At 50.3% G+C, this 19,132-nt stretch overlaps 6 protein-coding genes across 6 annotated transcripts; 2 read left to right on the top strand and 4 right to left on the bottom strand.

Annotated features, from left to right (window-relative positions):
* The first annotated feature begins 395 nt into the window (after positions 1-395).
* Positions 396-1,455, top strand: LOC100906693 (ATP synthase subunit g, mitochondrial). Its single transcript, XM_003741189.2, has 3 exons — positions 396-445; positions 981-1,091; positions 1,243-1,455. The coding sequence occupies exons 1-3, from the start codon at positions 428-430 to the stop codon at positions 1,408-1,410; spliced, it is 297 nt and encodes a 98-aa protein (XP_003741237.1). The 5' UTR covers positions 396-427; the 3' UTR covers positions 1,411-1,455.
* Positions 1,456-1,663: 208 nt separating this feature from the next.
* LOC100899122 (probable U3 small nucleolar RNA-associated protein 11) lies at positions 1,664-2,960 on the bottom strand. The gene is made up of 5 exons (XM_003741219.1): positions 2,859-2,960; positions 2,597-2,740; positions 2,370-2,513; positions 2,047-2,261; positions 1,664-1,817 (listed from the first exon to the last, which is right to left on the bottom strand). Exons 1-5 carry the CDS (start codon positions 2,958-2,960, stop codon positions 1,664-1,666), a joined length of 759 nt encoding a protein of 252 aa, XP_003741267.1.
* A 1,395-nt stretch (positions 2,961-4,355) lies between these two features.
* Positions 4,356-6,486, top strand: LOC100898977 (fucose-1-phosphate guanylyltransferase). Its single transcript, XM_018638670.1, has 5 exons — positions 4,356-4,478; positions 4,601-4,694; positions 4,840-5,010; positions 5,119-5,382; positions 5,516-6,486. The coding sequence occupies exons 2-5, from the start codon at positions 4,622-4,624 to the stop codon at positions 6,484-6,486; spliced, it is 1,479 nt and encodes a 492-aa protein (XP_018494186.1). The 5' UTR covers positions 4,356-4,478; positions 4,601-4,621.
* Positions 6,487-7,121: 635 nt separating this feature from the next.
* On the bottom strand, positions 7,122-9,800 carry LOC100898831 (adipocyte plasma membrane-associated protein). Its single transcript, XM_018638669.1, has 8 exons — positions 9,661-9,800; positions 9,241-9,357; positions 8,941-9,091; positions 8,493-8,652; positions 8,037-8,329; positions 7,797-7,974; positions 7,438-7,685; positions 7,122-7,331 (listed from the first exon to the last, which is right to left on the bottom strand). The coding sequence occupies exons 1-8, from the start codon at positions 9,756-9,758 to the stop codon at positions 7,122-7,124; spliced, it is 1,455 nt and encodes a 484-aa protein (XP_018494185.1). The 5' UTR covers positions 9,759-9,800.
* Positions 9,801-10,955: 1,155 nt separating this feature from the next.
* Positions 10,956-12,817, bottom strand: LOC100898687 (adipocyte plasma membrane-associated protein-like). Its single transcript, XM_003741216.1, has 7 exons — positions 12,726-12,817; positions 12,395-12,629; positions 12,178-12,331; positions 11,878-12,052; positions 11,636-11,796; positions 11,267-11,514; positions 10,956-11,162 (listed from the first exon to the last, which is right to left on the bottom strand). The coding sequence occupies exons 1-7, from the start codon at positions 12,815-12,817 to the stop codon at positions 10,956-10,958; spliced, it is 1,272 nt and encodes a 423-aa protein (XP_003741264.1).
* Positions 12,818-18,304: 5,487 nt separating this feature from the next.
* Positions 18,305-18,897, bottom strand: LOC100906402 (cuticle protein 64). Its single transcript, XM_003741187.2, has 2 exons — positions 18,825-18,897; positions 18,305-18,708 (listed from the first exon to the last, which is right to left on the bottom strand). Exons 1-2 carry the CDS (start codon positions 18,831-18,833, stop codon positions 18,340-18,342), a joined length of 378 nt encoding a protein of 125 aa, XP_003741235.1. The 5' UTR covers positions 18,834-18,897; the 3' UTR covers positions 18,305-18,339.
* Between the last annotated feature and the right edge of the window lie 235 nt (positions 18,898-19,132).

Raw genomic sequence — 19,132 nt, 5'->3', positions numbered from 1 at the left:
AGCTTTGCAAGGAACGCGAGATAAAAGATAGAACGATGAAAGAAGCGCGAACGGGAGAGCTCCCCGAAGTCAAAAAGCAACAAAAAATTTTCGGCTTCAGAAGTCATGGGGTTTAAGGTCGAAGTTCTCCATATTCTGGAAATTCGCTATAGTAGCGTACCCGGGAAGGAGGCCGGGAGCGGTTCCGGATATTTTACGTTCTCACGGGGTGCGGAGAGACTGCATACGCTTATCATCAGATGCTTCTCACTGTCTCAAGGCAGAAACCGGTTGAGCTCATGAAGTGAATCCAGAGGCACGCATCAACCCGGCCAGAACACGATCGCCTAAAGACCTCCCGATAGAGGCGTGTCAAAACAAGGAGTCGGAACAGCTAGCAGACGAAACTTCACAGTGCCGTTTCGCTGCCCTTGCGCTGCGTCCGAAGATGTCGCTCTCACAACGGGTTAGTATTTCACTCGTTTCTTCTATTGTTTCTTGCTCACAGACTCCGTGGCTCATCGATTAAGATCCATGGCCTCTTCCCGAGGTCCGAGACATTGCCCGAAATCTGTCGTGTGCCGGAATCGGAACGAAATATCAGCGGTGCCAATGTGACCTCTGTGATAGAAATGTGGCCAGTTGACGAGCTCGGGGAAGGATATCCTGGGAGAACATGCTTCTGGCTATCGCGGAGCGGCTACCGCTAGCATCGAAGGATGGGCGGGCTCACCTTCGTAGACAACAAGCTCGGATCAGGCTCGATCCTGAGTCGGGCGCGGTGCTCGACTCGAAGTTCCGGTGGAATGGTATCCCTTTCCTCCCCTCCCGGGAGAACAGACTTGAGAACCCCTCGGCTGTCTCTCCCTGCTCTCCGAATTCCTGATTCCTCCTCCTTTGTGGCTGGCTCGAACAGAGGAGATTGTGTGCATTCTGACTTATTGGTTCACTCACGACTGTCATCCAGGAGCAGGAGTCTCATGATTCGATTTTTTTTTCAGTTGGTCGCGCTTGCTCACCAAATCAAAGCTGGTGCCAGACCTGCCTTTGCGACATTCGTGAGCAATGCCAAGGTTGAATTGATTCCACCCTCTCCCCGTGAGATCCCGCAGGTCAGTTCCCGGAAGTCCAGCTTCCCCAGTTCCTTGGTCGGGAACTCCTTGCTATCTGGGAATTCTCACCGCTGTGGCTTGCTGCCCATCGGAAACATTCGATTCCCGTCACGGGCACGATTCAGATTCTGACAAGATTCCCCCTATTCAGGTCTTCGCCGGTTTCGGTCAAATCATGAGATCGGCACGTACCGGGGCATGGAAGAACCTCACCGTACGAGAAGCTACTCTCAACACGCTCGTCGGTCTCGAAATTTACTTCCTCTTCTTTGTTGGCGAGTGTATCGGCAAGGGATCGCTCATCGGATACCATGTGTAAATGAAGAGGTCTCCTCTTTTAGCTTCAAATAAAATCCTGAGATGATGCGTTGTTATCAGTACTAGTCGAATTGAAGTGATTTCGGCGATCTCGTTGACGATCGCTCAAACAGCCCGGCCCAGGTATTGACGAGAATCGCTCTTTTGGGCGTGTTTCCTGGCTCCTCGGTTCCGTACTTGAGCTAATCGCTATCGACTGGCGAAAACATCAATTTATTCAAACCATCGCGTCAAGCGCAGTCGAATTCGGCCAACTATCGCTTCCTTTCTTTCGCCCACACGTAAACCGGTGCCTGCGACTTGCTGCCCTCGACGACGCGCGCCTTCGGGGGATGCTTCTTGTCGAGGAGAAGCTTTTTCATTTGAACTTTCTCCTCAAGCACCCGGAGCGCTTGTTCACGTTTGACTCTGGAAAGGGAAATAAGAAAAAAAAATATGTGTGAAAAATACCATCTCAGTCCGAAGCAGCGAGGAGGAGGGGTCGCAGCGATGCGAATGCCCACTCGGATTATCTGAACTCGCCGGCACGTGCGAGGCACAAGCAATGTTCCCTTTGTAGGAACCGAAGGAGCCCTTGAGCACAATTATTGTGAACAGAGTTTCGAGCGACGGAAGCTATGCATTCAGAGATACAAACCTGCTTTCGAGTTCTCGATACTTTCGTTTCGCTTCTTTGGCAGCGTCTTTCAACACCTCCTCCTTCAGCACAACTTCGTCTACGCCGAAGTCGTCCAAAGAGAGTCGATTGTATTTACGTTCTGCGAGCTCCGGCGTCGTTTGGAATTTCTCGCCGAGATCTACGTCTTTCATGGGCTTACCCTCCTCATCAAAGAAGGTGTGTGTATTAGGAGTCTGAAACGAGAAATTCCTGACGATAAACGCTGAGGATCTAACGCAAGGTTCGAAGACTACGTGATGTTTACGCCTCAGGACATTGGAGGAGATCCGTGATATTCTCACCTCTTCTGTTAGCCCTATGCAATGCAAGTTGGCTTTGAGTTTCTCGATTTTTTGAGTCTCTATCAAACGTTTCATCTGTACGTATCGCAAGTCCTGTGTTTGCATCAGTTTGAGTTGCTCGTCCGAAAATTCTTCACCTTTGACCTACGTTAAGGGGGAGGGTTGAGACCATCAGACGATGAGGTTATAGTAGATACGATCACGTTCACCTTACCCAGAATAATTACCTTATCTTGGTGGACACCGTCAACAAGCGCAGCATTTTTCATGTGGAAGTAAAACTCATCCGAATTCTTTTCCAAAACTTTCTGTCGGAGACGTTTGATTTGGGCTTTCTTCTCATTTGTGTCTCTTGCTCGAACCCGATAGTCCTGCAAATGGTATCGATTCAGTCACACCGGCTCCGACGAAACGGAGGGCCATCGGATGCGCCCGCAGCTCTCTGCGCGGAGAGCTCCCCGCCGACCCGAGGATCTGAACGGCACACACCTTTTTCTTCTCGAGCGCTCCAAGATGCCGCCGGTCTGCGAGTTGATGCCTTTCTTTATGAATTCTCTGCGCTGTCTTCTGAGACTTCGCGAAAGATGACATTTCCGCTCAAAATAGCTTCCTTGCCTGACAAAGGAATCATTCTGGTGACAGAAGAAATTTGCGTCTCACACGAACGAATCTACGTTCAGCATCAGGGCATTCAAGTTCTCTACAGGCTGAAGCCCAGAGGCGGAGCTCTCTAAACCGGATCGCCTCCGGATAGCACCAATCAAGAAGTGATCGTTCCCGTAGACCCACCCCGGGAGCGACTGTAACGGAACGAACGGAAACCGGGACTTGCAGGATTCGTCGGCAACAGAGATAGAAATGTGCCGCCTCCCGATCGAGCTGCGTCACCGACGCTTCCAGGGCAGTGGATCTCGACGAGGCACAATCCCACCAAGATTGTCACACGCGCGGAGCACGGGATTGGATAATACATACTTTCGTCGGTATTAAATATGGACATTCGTATCAGGCGGATCAAGCTGAGGTTGGCCGCGTGGAGTCGGAGTCTCACTCATTTGAATTAGGATCAGCCGTACAATGCTGATACTCACCGGAGAGTAACAACGCTATCGACTTCTCAGCTCAAGTCGGAGAACTGACGCAAGCTGCGGACGGGGCACGGCCAGTTGTACCTTCTAACTCCCAGCACATGTGCGACCACTATGTTTTTGTTTACCCTAAACTCATGTGGGAGAGGGCGTCGAGCCGGGAACTTTCGGGATCATTTCAGTGAACGGGATTCGCTCCGGAGGATCAACGCATCGAACAGGCCGAGTCTCCGTGACGCTATAGCCCGGTTCTCCGAGGAAGTTCGATACATGGCTCGCTCCCGAACTCAGTTTCCCGTCGTCAGTCCTCTCTCCCGAAATCGTCTGCTACATGGGAGCTTTTGCGTGTTTGATTGAAAGCCCCCGTATGCCGCACGCGCGCGCTTGTGGTTGTGAGGGTCGTTCCGGACCAGAGTGACGGCCGAGGCGGAATCCTCTTGCGGGACGGATAGAAGGACGATCGAAAGTGTCGGGATGCCAGAACGATCTCAGTCTCAGAGCCATGTGGGTTCTCGCTCAGGAAGTCGTCATCGTCCACGGAACAACACCGCCCTCACCCTCCGCCGGTCACCGAATCGAACACGCCGGAGGATCGCATCCGGCGAAAGACTTTTGAGTAGTTCATCGATACCCATGACATCCCGGAATTCGGTCCCGATAGGCTGCGTCCAGAGGGTCAGCTATGTGATGCAGGTTGTCCTCAGGATTTTCACCGCAGCCCGTTGGTGACCGGCTCGGATTCTCACTCCTCGCGAGTCGTGTCTGTCCCTTGCGGATATGTTTCCGGCCACGGCCGAGACGATGGGCGATTCAGCGTCGGCCGATCGAATTTCCGTCATCCAGAGGCACAGCGATTCGGGACGATCGGCGTCTGCGAGTTGAATCCGCAAAGACCGCCGCTGCTTACAATAACAAAGCGTAACGTGGGTGACTGACAGTTGTCGGTCTCTTGCTACTGTCAACCTATGACTACCGGGCAGTCACGCCGACGTCACGCCCCTCTGTTGGTCGCGATCGTTGGGTAAGTTGAGCGTTGTGGCAGCGAACCGGGGTTGGTTTCCGAGAGTTTCTTATTGTTCGTACACGTCCCGCATTGGAGAATTTCTTATAAAATTCCTCAGGAAAACGCTTCCGCCTCTGCAGGTTGCACCTAAAGGATCAGCTATGAGTGTCCACGAAGGTTTCGATTGCACCGATGAGATGACCCTCATTTTTGAGCAGTACAGTGCATTGAAAGGTTTTTAGATTAATTCCTCGATTGAGAAGCTCCCTCCAGACCCGACGTATCCACTGACGGAAGTTCATCGGCTTCGAATTAGTCCCCTTGGATTTCGATACTTGGTAGCTATTGCTGAAGAGTATTCGTGTCTTCTCCCCAACAGGTCTCACCGCCGCAGAGTGTTCGGGACTCTTCTGGGATGCCGTAGTCTTCTCAGTAGGAGATGCAGCCCAACGTGAAGCGATCGAGACCCGGATACAGCAGCTGAAAGCGGATAAGGCCATCCCTTTAGTTGACTACATCGCCCTCGAAGACGATGCATCCTATAAAATGGGTGAGGGCGAATAACGGCGCTCGTGGTGCGAGAATCGTCCAGGGACCCGGAACTCCAGAGGATTCTGATTTTTCAGAGTTTCTGATTATTAGTTTCTCTTGCCCACAGGATCAGGGGGAGCCACCATGAACATTCTGACTATGCTCAAAAGCCTATGGAACGAGGATTTGTTCAGCAAGAAAATATTGCTCATTCACACCGGAGGACAATGCCGGCGCCTGCCTCAACACTCGGCTGTAGGGAAGTTGTTCGCTCGACTTCCCTGCGGACGGATGTTGGACATCAAATTAGCGATGTATCTACCTTTCTGTAGGAAGATGTCCTCGGGTGTTTTCCTCACAGCATCTGATGACATAGAAACATTCGCAGTAGGTGAGACTTTTGATTTATTCGTATCTAGATTCTTGCACCCTGCCGATAGGTTGGTAGGCGGACCTGGGAAATTACAGTGCGTCAGTCCTTTTCGAGCGTGAATATATAGTTTAGGACGTGTTTTCCCCTCCAGACGGACCTCATGCTATCGAGAAATCCGGCTTCACGGTATTGGCACATCCATCGAATCTTTCCATCGCCAAGGATCATGGAGTGTACATCCTTCCGGAATCAATCTATGCAGCATGTACCATCGCATCTTGTTTGAGGGTGCTTCAGAAACCGTCGCTGGATGAGATGCGAGCTGCGAACGCAATCGTCGACGGGGATTCCGCCTTCACCGACAGCGCCTATGTTTTTGGTGCTGACGTCATGAGATGCCTCATCGAATATTACGAGTCTAACCGGCCATTGAACAGGGAAATTTGTGCCTACGGGGATTTCCTGACCTGCCTTGGGAGTGGAGCTCCGAAGTCAACGGATAGCTTACAGAGAGAACTCCAAAAGTTCCCTATAAGAGCGATTGTCTTGGCTCGATCCAACTTTTATCATATCGGCACTCTGACAGAGTATTTAGATAATCTGTGCAGCAATGTCCTCTTCAAGAAACAAATCTCAATTGACCAGAGTCCGAACATAAACATACTCTCTCGCCTATCCGCTCAAGGGGTGGTGTTCAGGGGTCGTTGCGTAATCGAATGCTGTGATTTCGGCGACTGCAGTGAGCTCAGCGTGGGGGATGATGTCATTCTGTGGGGCTGCCAACTTCAGAGTGGGAAAGTCGTCGTTCCGGATCGTGTCGTGCTGTTCACGGTCCCGATCAAAGTCCCTCCTAATCATAATGTGGGGTATGTGACTCTCTGCTTTGGCATCCACGACGATATGAAAACGGGGACGAAATTGTTCGGCCGACATGCAGTCGAGAATTTGTGGACAGCGAAACTATTCGAATTAGCCAACAGTAGATCCGAATCATTCCTCAAGACATTGCACAACATCGCCACGCCACAAGTTCGTGAGTCTTTCTTCAGTATGGAAGATGTTCTTGAATACAAATTCATCCAAGGTATAATAGAATGGGAGAGAACTCTGGACTCTTCTTGATGAGAGGTACAGCATGATGCCGTATGAGAAGAATGACTATCAAATAGACCCGAAGTGTATACATGCTCGTGCGAATGATTAAATGGGTCTTACATGGAGGACCCTCGATTCCTCAGGGCGGAATTCTTCACATGTGTGGGAGTCCTAGTACGCAGATGACTCCGCAGGAGCGAAATCTCGAGTATTTGGTCTCTAGCTGTGTTTCTGAGTCGCGAAGATTCTAGAAGTAGCCGGGGACATCCTCCCGCCGCGCCGACGCGGCATGATCTTATATGATTTAGGAAATGTGATCCCACAAATAGACGAGGACGCGAGGAGGCGATGTGCCTTTCTCAATCTTGTTCGCCCAATCGACTTATCGAAGTCCTCAGATCAGAGCGAGAAGAATCTTATTTCGGTCCTACCTACTGCATTCTGCCCGCTATCCATGGGTTTCGCCCTCACTGGGTGCCTGACCCATTGTAATTTCGGATGATTGGCACATGATTGGCCAGGGTAGCGAAGAGAATCAGCAGCGACTCAACCTCTGGGACATTCATTTATTCGAAACTGAGTTCAAGAAGATCGGAGAAAATCCCATTGGGAGAATCTCGTATCCTGAATCAGTGCTCTACTCCTGCTGATCGGAGTGCACCTCAAGGATTCCTAAACGTGGATCTTGGGACCTTCAGAAGGAACGAGTTTTGGTAACTGCCACAATAAAGACCGTCTTCACGCTCACAAACTTCCGTGAGGAAGAACGTCCGTGAAGATTGGAGTGTTTGTACGATATTCCCATCCACATCCAATTCGACGATGCATCCGTGCCCAGGAATCGCTTCCATGATTATCCCACCAGTCGCCACCTGCGAGAACGAATAAGTGAAGTCGGATCAGTGACGGAAGTCCGGCATCACATACGCAACCTGCCGAAATCCGAGAGGGTGGTGGAAAATTGGAAAATCCTTTCACCTTATGTCCCAAATCGCGAAGCGGGGTGTTGTTCAACAAGACTCCGATACTGCGTACCAATCCACCGACGCTCAGAGCTGAGTTGCCGAGTTTCTCGGACAGGTCGGGTCGAGTTTGGAGCTCGTCCAACAGGTTTCGGCTGCCGTTCGGTCGACCCATCGCCATTGCGACCCAGTATCCCCCACTGAGTGAAGGTCGTATGTTGTCGGGGTTTCCGGGTAGGAGCTTCGTGAAGGGCTCCCCGGAAGCTGTCGTGGTACATCAATTCAACAAGCCTTCATATCAGTCCGAAAATTCCTCCCGAGGAGGAAATTGGTTTCCAAAGCGAAATCGGGGGATGTACGTTACTCGGTACCCACCAGGAACGGCACTGTCGAGAGGATATTTGAGAATCCGTCTGGCTGAAAGCTCGTTGACTAGCAGGAACTTCTTATCGTGAGAGATTTGGACACCGTTTGCGAAGCGGATGTTTTTGGCGAAGACGTCCGCCTTGCCGCTCTTCATGTCATAACGAATTATCCTATTGAGGAAGATTATCTTTTAATTCGGAGAATGGATCAGAAATCCGGAAAGGAGGAATGCGGGAGTCGTTTGCGAACGACTGGATCGGAATATCCTAATGATCGGATCAGGCGACGTCGACGATAGAGACAACTAATGTCTCTGATAGTAGCAAGGAATGTGCCGTGTGCCAGAATCTCCTGTTGAGCTTCGCACCTCGAGGAAGGTTCCATCTCCAGTACGATCATAGCCCAGTATTCCAGAGGCCATTTGGTGCTACCGTCGCTCATGTAGACGATTTGTTTCTCCCAGTCGACGTCGATATCATCGGGAAACAGGAGCGGCTCACCCTCAATCGGAGACCCTACGGCGAGATGGACTCTAGATTCACCTGTAAGTATAGGTTTTAGATATTTCAGGCTCCTCTCGTTGATCTTGCCCGAGGCGCTCCATCGACTCTGTGGAGTGTTCGAGATCCGGGTAGGTATTTCTTTCGTCAGGTTTCAGCAATCATTCTGAGAGGAGCTCTGGGTCCGGATCCTCGCAACAAATACCGGTGGTCAAGTTGATTTCTATCAGCCCCTTAAGAGCATCCGCGACCAGGAGTTGATTCCCCCTTATTCGCAAGCCCAGCGGGCGACTGCAAGCCCCGTCCACCGCGCAGTTCTCGTTCCCGTTGAATATAACCGTATGATTACCGCTCCTGAGGTCGACCTGAAAACTCGCGGAAAAGCGAATACGTTATCAATTATTCAAAATCCCCGCTCCGTGTGACGAGCCGTTTTCGCGGATGCAAAGGGACGGATGTTCCCGTCCCATACATACATAGACGCCAAATTACAGCCGAAACCGCTTATACGACAACATCACGGGATCCGGAGGAGTCTCATTTCGAGTCTCCTTCTTCTCAAACGCGGGGACACCGAGGATAGGGATAGCTACTCTTATAATATGGGCCCCGTCAATGCCGCCATAATTCCCTCACAGTTCAGACGTCCTTACCTTGTAGATAGCGTCGCGAGCCGCCGCGTAGAGGAAATTATCTACAATCGAAATCGACTCGGGCCCCGAGAGGAAATTGAAGAGACGTTCTGAATTTTCATCAAGCTTCTCGTTCGAGCCTATAGGACCTCCAGGTTCAACTTTCGGATACCTTCGAAATTCGAAATCGTCCGGGTTTAAATTGAAACAATTCTCGATCTCGAGGAAAAGGTCGTCCCGTCGATTGGAGCCGTTATATATGCTTTATTCTGGGTCTCGGACCGAGCAAAAACAAATCTGAGTATGGGAAACGAGACTTACTCAAGTCTGTTGGGAATGAACTGCTTCAGACCTTTACGATCAACGCGCATTGACATCATCGATTGTAGGAGTTCCGGGATCGCCGCGCCGTTTGATGCTTCGATGAAGGAACATAGCCTTGGATCGGAAAACGGAGGGAGAGTTCAAGATATTATCTCGAGGTGATCGTTTTCAGGAGGAGTGTAGAAATGCGAATTGCCGGCCTGCTCTTCATTATCGTTATCTGAGTCTTGTCGATCGGGAAGACCAGCCAAAAAGTCGGCTGAACCATGGCTTCAGCCGAGGATATCGGACATGCACAGGCCTCGGTATTTCTTCACCGCCTCCGTCTGGAGAGTGACCGAACCCTCTGGGTCTCCTGGATGGCCTCGACTCCATCCATGCATCCGATTTCACTTCAATGCTGCATATCGAACGTACCCAGTCCCGTCATCCGTGTTCGGGCAAGTCGGAGTTCCCCGACCAATGGATATCACGCCCCTCAAGGCGATTGAGACAATCAAGAGTTTCAGGCACATCCTGAGGCTGCACGAGATCACCGGGCTCTGAGAGATGTATGGGATTCTGGAAGAGTCTCTGGAAGCAGCGGAAATGCATCGCTCACAGCGGCCGCTCTTGTTATCTTCAAGCCCTGATGAGCATCGGAGTCGTCTTACAAGTCTCACAATCACGAGGTGATCGACGAAAGTTTCCTCGCTGCTGGATAAAGAATTCTCGCTCTATAGACATTCCAGTTTTAAAAATGAGCGATGCATGCATCAGTCCACACGGGAATGCTTAAAACATCCTGATTCTAAGCGTAATATGTGCCCGGGCCATCAGGCGCACTGCATTCACACAGCAGTATTCTAGCAGTCGAACCGCGTACTCCGAAATGCTTATACGTATCCCATCCTCTTTACTATTATTATAGTGACCGGTCACAATTGGTAGAGTAATGCAATATAAGTAGTGTTCCCAAGATGGCGCTGGAAGACAATCACCTCTCCGGACATGCGATCTCTATGTAATGGTCATCATAATATCATAAACTATCGAATTCATGGAATTAGAAGCGCCCATCCCTTCCAGGCGCATGCCAATTGATCAGCATCTCGTTAGGGAGGAGTAACGACTCTCGACTAGATTCGATTGCAAAATTCATCAACGACGATATCCGATCCCTCCTGTCGACTACGACGGAAATATCTGGGCTACTCCGCGGTGGGGCCGTTGTGATTCGTCGGGCCGCCAGACAGGAAGTGCCGGATATGTATGGGACATCTTCGTAGAACTTCCAGAGATTTCACTGCTCGCTTTGTGGTATAAGATCGCCGCTACGACTCGAGCTCGTTCAGAGGATAGACCCACGGTATCCATCCCGAAAAATTTATCGTCATCACCCGGCTTCCCATCTGTCAGACAAAGAACATCTTGCCTCTTCGTGTTTGTACGGATTCGAGCTCAGCGGAGCTCGCCATGCTCGCAGGGTGGGACAGGGATCCTTGACGGTCCGACGGAGTCTGACTTCGCGATGCGACACTGTCCCAGAGATCTATTCTTGCCGGAACCCCGAGGCAGGATCCGATAGATGAATAGAAGCGAAGACGATGCATGGTTGTTGATAAGAAAGGGTTTGGACGATGAGAGGTCTTGTTTATTCAGGGGAGCTCTATCGCGCATCTCTTCGAACTCCCTCAGTAATGCTGGAATATCCTATGATTTTTCCGCGGACCTCAGTTGTGAGCGGCGGTCGCTGGTAGCTTGAGGAGGCCTTGATGAAGATAAGTTCCAATATAGAGATCGCCATCGTCGTCGAGGATCTCGGAAAGATCACCGAACTTCGTCGAGTGAAGAACTCGTAGGACCTTCCCCTCAGCGTCCAGTTCCGCGATAGCGCCAGATGCGGGAATTGAGCTCCCAAGAATGTTCCCATTCTTCAGCTGTAAGAAAATAGAGTCAACAAAGGATACAGCAAGGGTGTGAAATCGGGACGCCGCGCGCCGCCGGCGAGGATCCGTAAACGTGCCGATGCCGAATGACCCACCTCGTTCGCAGTGGGCTGTAATGCTTTGTTTCCAGAGAGAACCCCCACGGACTCTAGAAATGTGCCCGCGGTAACGAGCCAGTTCAGGATCCGTTTCGTGACTGCTGGCCTTGCTTGTAGTTCTTCAACCAACGTCCTTGTTCCATCTGCTCGACTGCCGACCAGAGCGACCCAATATCCTCCTTTCTTAGAAGGTCGTATATTATCCGGGTTACCAGGAAGGTAAGCACTGAACAACGATCCCGTCGCTATGGGGATACCGTCTTAGGAGATAGGATCCTAAACACGTCGCATGATGGGTATAGTTTGAGGAAAGTTTAGGCTCTGAGCAGGAGACGGCTCGAGAGGGTTCCCCAGCACACACATTACCTGGTAGGGACCCGCCAAACGGGAATCGCATCACTCTCCTCGATGTGAACTCGCTCACCAGAAGGGATTTCTTGTCATTCGAGATTTGTATCCCGTTGGCAAAGTGAAGTCCGTCCGCAAATATCGTTGCTTCTCCAGATGTGAGATTAAATTGAATAATACTGTGGAGGAGAGTACTTTTAGTCAGGGGCGCTCGTTCAGGTAGAGAAAACTTTTCACTCTTATTCTCATTGAATGCCTACCGAGAATTGTTTTGGAAGTCCAACAAGGAGAACATGTAATAGTCCCATTTCCGCTTCGTGTCGGAGTCGGATAGATAGATCAGCTGCCTTTCTGGATCCACAGCGACGTCGTTCGGGAAAAACAACTCCAGACCGCCGACCGATGAACCCAAGGGCAAGAGCACCTTCGCTTTCTCTGCAGAGAAGAGTTAGTGTTCTGATCTAGAATCAAATGAAAATTCGCCTAGAATTCGATTTCAGGTGAGATACTCCTTGACGCTTGCTGATTCGTCTGATATAGGACTCAATGGCATGCCCTACCGGTTTCGAGGTCGATCTCGATGAGGCCTTTCAGCAGGTCAGCGCAGTACATCGTTCGCTTGTGGATCCGTATACCAAGGGGTCGACTACAGAATTCCTTACAATCGGCGTTCCCGTCATAGATTTTCCGTTCTTTTCCGGTCACGGTGTCAACCTACGGTAGACGGAAATGACATCATTGTAGATTTTAAGGTTTAATCATCATTGATATTCTCACCGCACAGACTCTGAGCCAAGCGAGGAAAGCAGAATGGTAAGGCAGGTGCGTGCAATAGGAAGCATGTTTCCTGAGGCAATCGACCTTGTAGATTCCATCCATCGCTGAGGTATACAGATCATTTCCGATCTTCACAATGGATTCCGGCGCGTTTAGGAATTCGAAAACTTTCACTGCTTTTTTGTCGAGCTCATCTGTCGTGATAGGGACATCGGGGGGGAGTAGGATCGTCTCACTGTAAGAACGGCAAAGCTACGTCTATCAATATTCCCGAGCATATGCCGGGAGGGAGTTCCGTTCAGTTCGCGTTAGGATCCCGCTTTGAACTCACTTGAAGGGTTGTGGATCGAAACTTGACTGGCTTTCGACCGGAATCTGCAGAACCGCTTTCAATGCGCTCGACAGAAATTTCCCATAAGCCATTTCGGAAGCCGAGCAGAAGCTTGAGAGGGATCGTCGTCAATCATTCGCTTGGTAGTTTGAAATTTGTCCGTGGAGTTCTCGGAAGCGGTGTATTTATTCATGAACACTTGCGATTGTTTCGGACCGTGAACTTACTTCCCGCCATCGTCGAACGTCAAGCACAACGGAGCCTTCTCGATTGCGCTCGCGAGAAGCACCCCATCTAACGTCAACCCTAGAGCCACGATCAAGCGTCCGAACATGGCTCGCTCAGAGAGAGGTGAGGATGACGAGATGTTGGATTGCGGAATTTCGGATAAGGTGAAACTTTCTCGCTTGCGAGCTTCGCGTGCCGGCTAGATCTCCGTGGAACTAATACCACTTCATATTCTGGCGAATCAGCTCAATGCACCCAGAGAAAAAACCCTCACCCAGAACTACATACGTGCTCCGAATCAATAAACGAGACGAAGCGCGTCGGGCCGATAAGCAATTGCATTTGAATCAGCGATAGATCCCCAGATATAGTGAAAGTGGGACTGAATGCGCATTTTAACAGCTGCTCAGGCCATTTAGGGCCCCGGAGTGAGCAGGAGTCACGCCACGCGAATGCGGAAGATATTCCCACCGCTACCGAATGAGAGATCATTTTCAGCGTCATTCCCCCTTCGCGGTGGTTCATGTAGTCGGAAGCCTTCAACGGGTCCACGCATCGCTCGAATCCTTGTTGATTTGGATCTAATCTCAAATGCTCCGTCGCCTTATAGATGCACACAGTTACTCATATGAATGGGAGGCTTTCAGCATTGGTTCGCGAGAGAGGTCTTTTCTACCGGTCGATAAGCGTCTTCCATCGGCAGAGAACTGGGCTCAGAACTCGTTCCAACAAGACGCATGCTTCCGAATCGAGATATCTATCAGTTCCATCCATGAACGCACTCAATCTCGTGATCTTCACTGAAGTCATTCATTTCGTTGATAAAGCAGACTCCCTCGGCCGCCGAATATACCAAATGCTATCGAGTGCGATTGGAGTTCTAGCGAACAAGGGAGAATATTCGCCGTAGTTCCGAAAAGATCAGTCCGAAGCTATTGATAATTACGACAAACTCTTATTCGTGATTGATTGAATCTTAGATTTACTCCTTCCCGCCCCACGAGCTTGGACAGCTGTATCGATCAACGATGCGGGTGATATCGTAATCGATCAGGAAATAAAGACCCGATAATTCGATGAGAATCGTTTCTCCCACAACTGAAACACAAGCTGCTCGTTCTGGCCCGAAAAACATATCAATGGGCCTACACTCGGCTGGCTGGTCGGACTACTTCGCGGGTACGACCGAGGAAACGCGGTCTGTCCGCGCGATAAATGGAAATATACCCTCACGGAAGGCGGCGATGGGAAGCCCATCAGTCGGCCATGCTCTTCGTTCACGGTTTTCGGTTCGGAATCTGCCAAGGGACGTGAGCTCGACTGTTCTACCTTCGAATGATCGAGATCGGATTCGGATTCTGTAGCTTGCTCGTAGCCTTCGTTCCTTAATGTTTTGATAGCGTAGAGCTCAATGATCGGATTGTGAGAGTACTGAAAGCGTAGGTCGGCGAGTCCCCCTGATGAGGCGCATGGAGGCAGGGAATTTCGGAATCCGCAAGGAAGCTCCCTCTGGGCTGCTCGGAATCCCGAGTTGATTGATCGCGTGAAGGAAGGGAGCCTACCTGCCATCAATTCTCACCAGCTGCTTCAGCCCACTTAACACATGAGAATGTCGACCTTATCCACCCTTTGGAACCAAATCCGACCGCGAAGGGTCCACAAGGCGGTCCCTTGCTTTCTTCGGTCGTGGTTCGCGATTCTGGAGCCTCTCAGCACTGATAATATTCCATCGAAGGCTTTTGAGCGAGGACGCCATTCGTGGAGATCGCCATCGTCGTCGACGACTTCGAGGAGGTAATCGAGCTCCGTTTAATGTGAGGATCGGAATACCTCTCCAGAGATTCCCGGATCAGCATCAGAGGTTGAATGGCCCTAATCGCCACAGTCGCGTCCGATAACTTCTTCTCCAGAGCTTCTTACGCAGATTAAAAGGCGAAGACATAGAGGAGGTAGGCTCCGTCGGACGCGCAGCCCAATGGTTTCTCCCGAACAGAACGAATATGACGGTGACGAGCATCGGCGACAAACGAAATGGTGCCAGAGGCAGCGCGTTCCGCCGCTTCAACGATACAACAAAAGCGGTGGGTTGAGACGGGGCAGGACTGCAATGCGTCGTCAGAGAAATCTCGGTAAGAGATTCGCCCCGCTTTATCAATGTGAACAGAATTGCCTCCTGGTTTGTGTCGTCAGGGATCTCATGTAGGTTGGGAATCTCGTCTTACCGATCCAGAAGAAACGGGGTAGTTCCGATTGTCTAGGAAAAAAAATTTCACGTAGGTAGTGTCATGACACTACCGTCAGTGGACGTGAAACGCCTTCAACTGAAAACAAAACCCTCAATTCTCTATGTCCTATTCTATTCCTATTCTACTTCAACACAATCATTTTACAAATATTATCGAATATTGTTGGTGATAGATGTTTATCAAATCTCCTATTCAATTATTCCGGTGAGGTTCACCTCCTCAAACTCTTCCTCGCAGCCCGTGGTTTCGAACCAAGTTTGAAGTTCTCTTGTCTCCGTGTCGGTTATTGCGGCAAGCATTGTGTTTGATGTTGACGAGAGTTGTCGCACTCCTTTATAGTCGCGAATCTGCAGATTTCGGTTGATAACGGCCTGTCCTTCTTTGTCATCGAATTTCCCCACGAAGTCCGACCAAACACCGACATTGATCATCCTCATGCTCTTATCTAACACTGTTATAATTTGTTTTTGCCGACTCGTTCCATCGTGACAGGTGAACGATTGCGGGGGCCTCACGTCAAAGATCACGACTCGGATATCAATCACCGAATTCGCCGGCTTAGTGGCAAGATCGCTCAGGATTGTAGTTAGGGATTGGATCTCCGGTAAATCGTCTCCTGCGATCGGAACGATTTTGCTCAACTGGAAGATGAGTTCGCATTTTCAATCATGATTCGTATGATGGATATATGTGCGTTATTTCTCACTCATGGGTCATTGTACCTTTGTCATTTGGAGCTCGCATGCGTGGTCAGTCATTTTAAATTGCTGCTTTTACTATGAACGCGGTGATTTTGATGCAGCTACCCACTGTGATCTTTTCATAGATTTCCTCTGCGGCATTCCCTGATGAAATCACATTGATGTCTCCGCTCATGTCGCTCAGGACGAAATTGAAGAGTTTTCCGGTGTCTGTCCCTTTGGTCCAGACTTTTATCGGTGTCTTCGATTTGATGCGCCCTTGAATTTGTCCGCCCCCTTTACCCAGTGTAAAGAGATGTTGATTTTACACATTGAGATGGTTGATGATCGGGTGATCGCAGCATAAATTAATAGCCGTCAACGAGTACTGCGTTGTTGAAAACATGTAGGTTTCCTTCGAAGTTTCGTGGGATTGAACTCGAAGGGAGAACAATCACACGGGAGATGGTTATTTAAAAAACGATGTGCGTATACATGACCATCCGGCTGTCTCCCATATCTTTTCTTCCGAAATAAAACCTTTTTCGAACCCTTAGGTACTGACCAGCTAGTGGAACGGAAGGGTCATGAACCGAACTTTATTTTGTTCGTCGAATCACTGTCGAAAATGAACGTTGAAGGACGCTAGAGGCATATTTATAGAGTAAACGCGCTGTTTTTTAGTACCTCGGAAATTCGAATGGTAGACACCTTGGACAATCTCAGTTCCAATTCATATTCGAATACGAGATTCACCCGTAAATTGTCTATCGATCAACACTATCGTGAACAAATTCTGTGCTCATCTAAGCAGGTTCTAGCCTTCCAAAAGCGGCGTTAAATCGTTACATGAAGGACGAAGTACATTGAACGCGCCCCCCAAGACGAGATTAAAGACGTTTCACGTCAAAAAATCAGGTGATTTCCGAATGCTGTCCCACTTCTTGGGCTTGTCTGCTCTGACGAGTTCTTGGCTCAAGGTCAATAATGACCAGCGTTGGCAAGCGGTTCCTTTATCAATAGGCGAAATATTTCTGGCACTCAGAATTCTCCTGTACATCAAAGAATTATCACCGCTGCGGAATCGTTCGATAATTGAGACATTCCTTCTGTTTCGGATCTCATTGACGAACGGTATACGGCTTGACAGTTTTCCGTGAATTGGATACCGGAAGAGGAGAGTAGATGTCTCCCCGTAAAGCTGGCGCTTCCATCCGCCGTCGAGTTCCTCGCATTCCCTGCGACGCAGAAAAAAAATCGGAACCATCAGGGGAGGGCGGAGGCGCTCCGTTACTACCCCGCTCAGATCATTATGATCAGGGAATACGACCTGCCGAATCTCGAAGCTTACATGAATCATTATCTGTGATCTCGATTGGGGAAGATTCGCGCTCTGCGAGGGCACCCAGGCGCCGAAATTCCCATGAGCGAGATCCGCCAGGAAACGATGAGCATGTGTCATCCGATGATAAGGATTGAGTTCATAAGCTGAGTGTCGGAGCTACGGCAACAAGAGTGAGTACACCGCAACGGCGACTGGAATTACTCGAGCCGCAGTGTGCAGTTCGCAGCTTCGGGTCGATGGCAGAAGATCAAGGATCACCACAGAACGCGTGACCGCTTGCCCAGATCTACGCTGCGCTCTAGTGCTGAGTGCGATCGGTCGGCGTCGAGCTCTCGACGCTCGCTGCTTGTGGGCAGCTTCCCCAACCTCATTCTCCTACGATGGTGCAGAGCGGTCGAACTTCATGCATCTCGATGTTTCTGTATATGTATCGAGCTCATGTGTCAGAGTGATGAACATGCAGATTCTGTGGAAGCTCCTCGTATGAAAGCCGCTCACCGGAGTCCAATTTCGACGAGCATCCGAGCAACGACGCCGACGGGCTCTTCCATCGCGATCGACCGACGATCTCAGAACCCGTAGCTCACCCCTGAATTTCCGACAATTTTTTCCGGTCTCTTCATTATGAGGAGCCGCAAATCAATAATCTTCAGGCTAGGATCCCTCGCGTACGCTGATTCGGTATATAACGTCTCTGCAAGCAAACACGCTAGCCCATACAGAAAGATTAATGGATGTCTGGGAGCCTGATTGCTCACTTCCGCTGATCGGATACTAACCCTTCGTAAGGATAAGGCAAGGGGAAGAATCCATACGTGAATGCGAGGGCCTCACAATAGCGGCGGAATATATACTGGTGACAGACCCGATCCCAGGATGGGATTGCTCCACGTTCATTTCTCGTGCCATGTTCCGTGTCAGGACGGTTGAGAGGCTCTCATCGTGGAGAGACATGCGCGTGGGATTCGCAGCACACGGCGAGTTCGAGTGATGAAATTCTACTCGAGTGTCGGGATTCAGAGAGTCGCGAAATCAATGATTATCATGCGGAGATTACAGACGGCAAGATCCAAATGAAACTGAACACAGCATTTATTTACATGAAGAAACTGACTCTACCAGACCTTTCCAAGACCGAGCCCGTGTCCGACACCGATACCGTGTCCGAGACCGAGCCCGTGCCCGAGACCGATTCCGTGTCCGAGACCGATACCGTGGCCAAGACCGATACCGTGGCCAAGACCGATACCGTGGCCAAGACCGATACCGTGTCCGAGAGGAGCGGCGGAGATGGTGGGAACGCCGATAGCGACCTTAGATACCAGAGGGACAGCGAGGGGAGCGGCCTGGATGTTTCCAGAGAGAACAGTGGACTTGGTTACGATGGGTCCGGCGAGGACGCCGTGACCTAGGCCGTATCCGCCCAGACCGAGGCCGATGTGGGAAGCCGAAGCGGCAGCGACGATAGCGGCGAAAACAACCAACTGTGAAAGTACATCAAAAGACGCTTTTTGGAAAAGCCCGCTCACCGCTGAAAAATCCCGTTGCTCTCGAAGGTGTGAGGAATAAGTTTCGCTTCTGTTGCTACGGATGAACTCACGGACTGCATGTTGAGCTTATCGAAGTTGATTGAATGTTCCTACTTCGATCCGGGAGTGGTCTGAATTTATACCGGATACTCTCCCTCGGCTCCTCGTTCAGATGAGATTGCTTGAGCTCGAGCCAGTTGGCTAACCAGTATCACTATGACAGAAAAAAAAATTCTGTGGCCAAACCGTCGCCGAGCACAGCTCTCCGCAGATGGCGTACGCTACGTTCCCAACTAACTGGCTGTTCGAAAAAGCACCGAGAAAACTAGATGCATTTCCACGGTTGACCGATCCCCTTCAGCGAGGGACTGTGGATCGG

The sequence above is a fragment of the Galendromus occidentalis genome, unplaced genomic scaffold (assembly GCF_000255335.2).
Source record: "Galendromus occidentalis unplaced genomic scaffold, Mocc_1.1 scf7180000077128, whole genome shotgun sequence".
NCBI lineage: Eukaryota > Metazoa > Arthropoda > Arachnida > Mesostigmata > Phytoseiidae > Galendromus > Galendromus occidentalis.
This window is presented reverse-complemented; position numbering and strand designations above follow the sequence as displayed.

Excerpts from the sequence above, each read along its gene's own strand:
- LOC100898831 (XM_018638669.1), bottom strand. The coding sequence starts at position 9,758 with ATGTGCCTGAAACTCTTGATTGTCTCAATCGCCTTGAGGGGCGTGATA. Across the intron at positions 7,975-8,036 it reads TAGGATATTCCGATCCAGTC|ATAATCTTCCTCAATAGGAT; the intron begins GTTCGCAAACGA and ends CCGAATTAAAAG. Across the intron at positions 7,332-7,437 it reads TTCGCGATTTGGGACATAAG|GTGGCGACTGGTGGGATAAT; the intron begins GTGAAAGGATTT and ends TCGTTCTCGCAG.
- LOC100898977 (XM_018638670.1), top strand. The coding sequence starts at position 4,622 with ATGAGTGTCCACGAAGGTTTCGATTGCACCGATGAGATGACCCTCATT. Across the intron at positions 4,695-4,839 it reads GCAGTACAGTGCATTGAAAG|GTCTCACCGCCGCAGAGTGT; the intron begins GTTTTTAGATTA and ends TCTCCCCAACAG. Across the intron at positions 5,383-5,515 it reads CATAGAAACATTCGCAGTAG|ACGGACCTCATGCTATCGAG; the intron begins GTGAGACTTTTG and ends TTTCCCCTCCAG.
- LOC100906693 (XM_003741189.2), top strand. Across the intron at positions 1,092-1,242 it reads CTCCCCGTGAGATCCCGCAG|GTCTTCGCCGGTTTCGGTCA; the intron begins GTCAGTTCCCGG and ends CCCCCTATTCAG.
- LOC100898687 (XM_003741216.1), bottom strand. The coding sequence starts at position 12,817 with ATGGCTTATGGGAAATTTCTGTCGAGCGCATTGAAAGCGGTTCTGCAG. Across the intron at positions 12,053-12,177 it reads CGAGATCGACCTCGAAACCG|AGAAAGCGAAGGTGCTCTTG; the intron begins GTAGGGCATGCC and ends TCTTCTCTGCAG. Across the intron at positions 11,163-11,266 it reads TACAGCCCACTGCGAACGAG|CTGAAGAATGGGAACATTCT; the intron begins GTGGGTCATTCG and ends ATTTTCTTACAG.
- LOC100899122 (XM_003741219.1), bottom strand. The coding sequence starts at position 2,960 with ATGTCATCTTTCGCGAAGTCTCAGAAGACAGCGCAGAGAATTCATAAA. Across the intron at positions 2,514-2,596 it reads ACGGTGTCCACCAAGATAAG|GTCAAAGGTGAAGAATTTTC; the intron begins GTAATTATTCTG and ends CCCTTAACGTAG. Across the intron at positions 1,818-2,046 it reads TATCGAGAACTCGAAAGCAG|AGTCAAACGTGAACAAGCGC; the intron begins GTTTGTATCTCT and ends TTCCCTTTCCAG.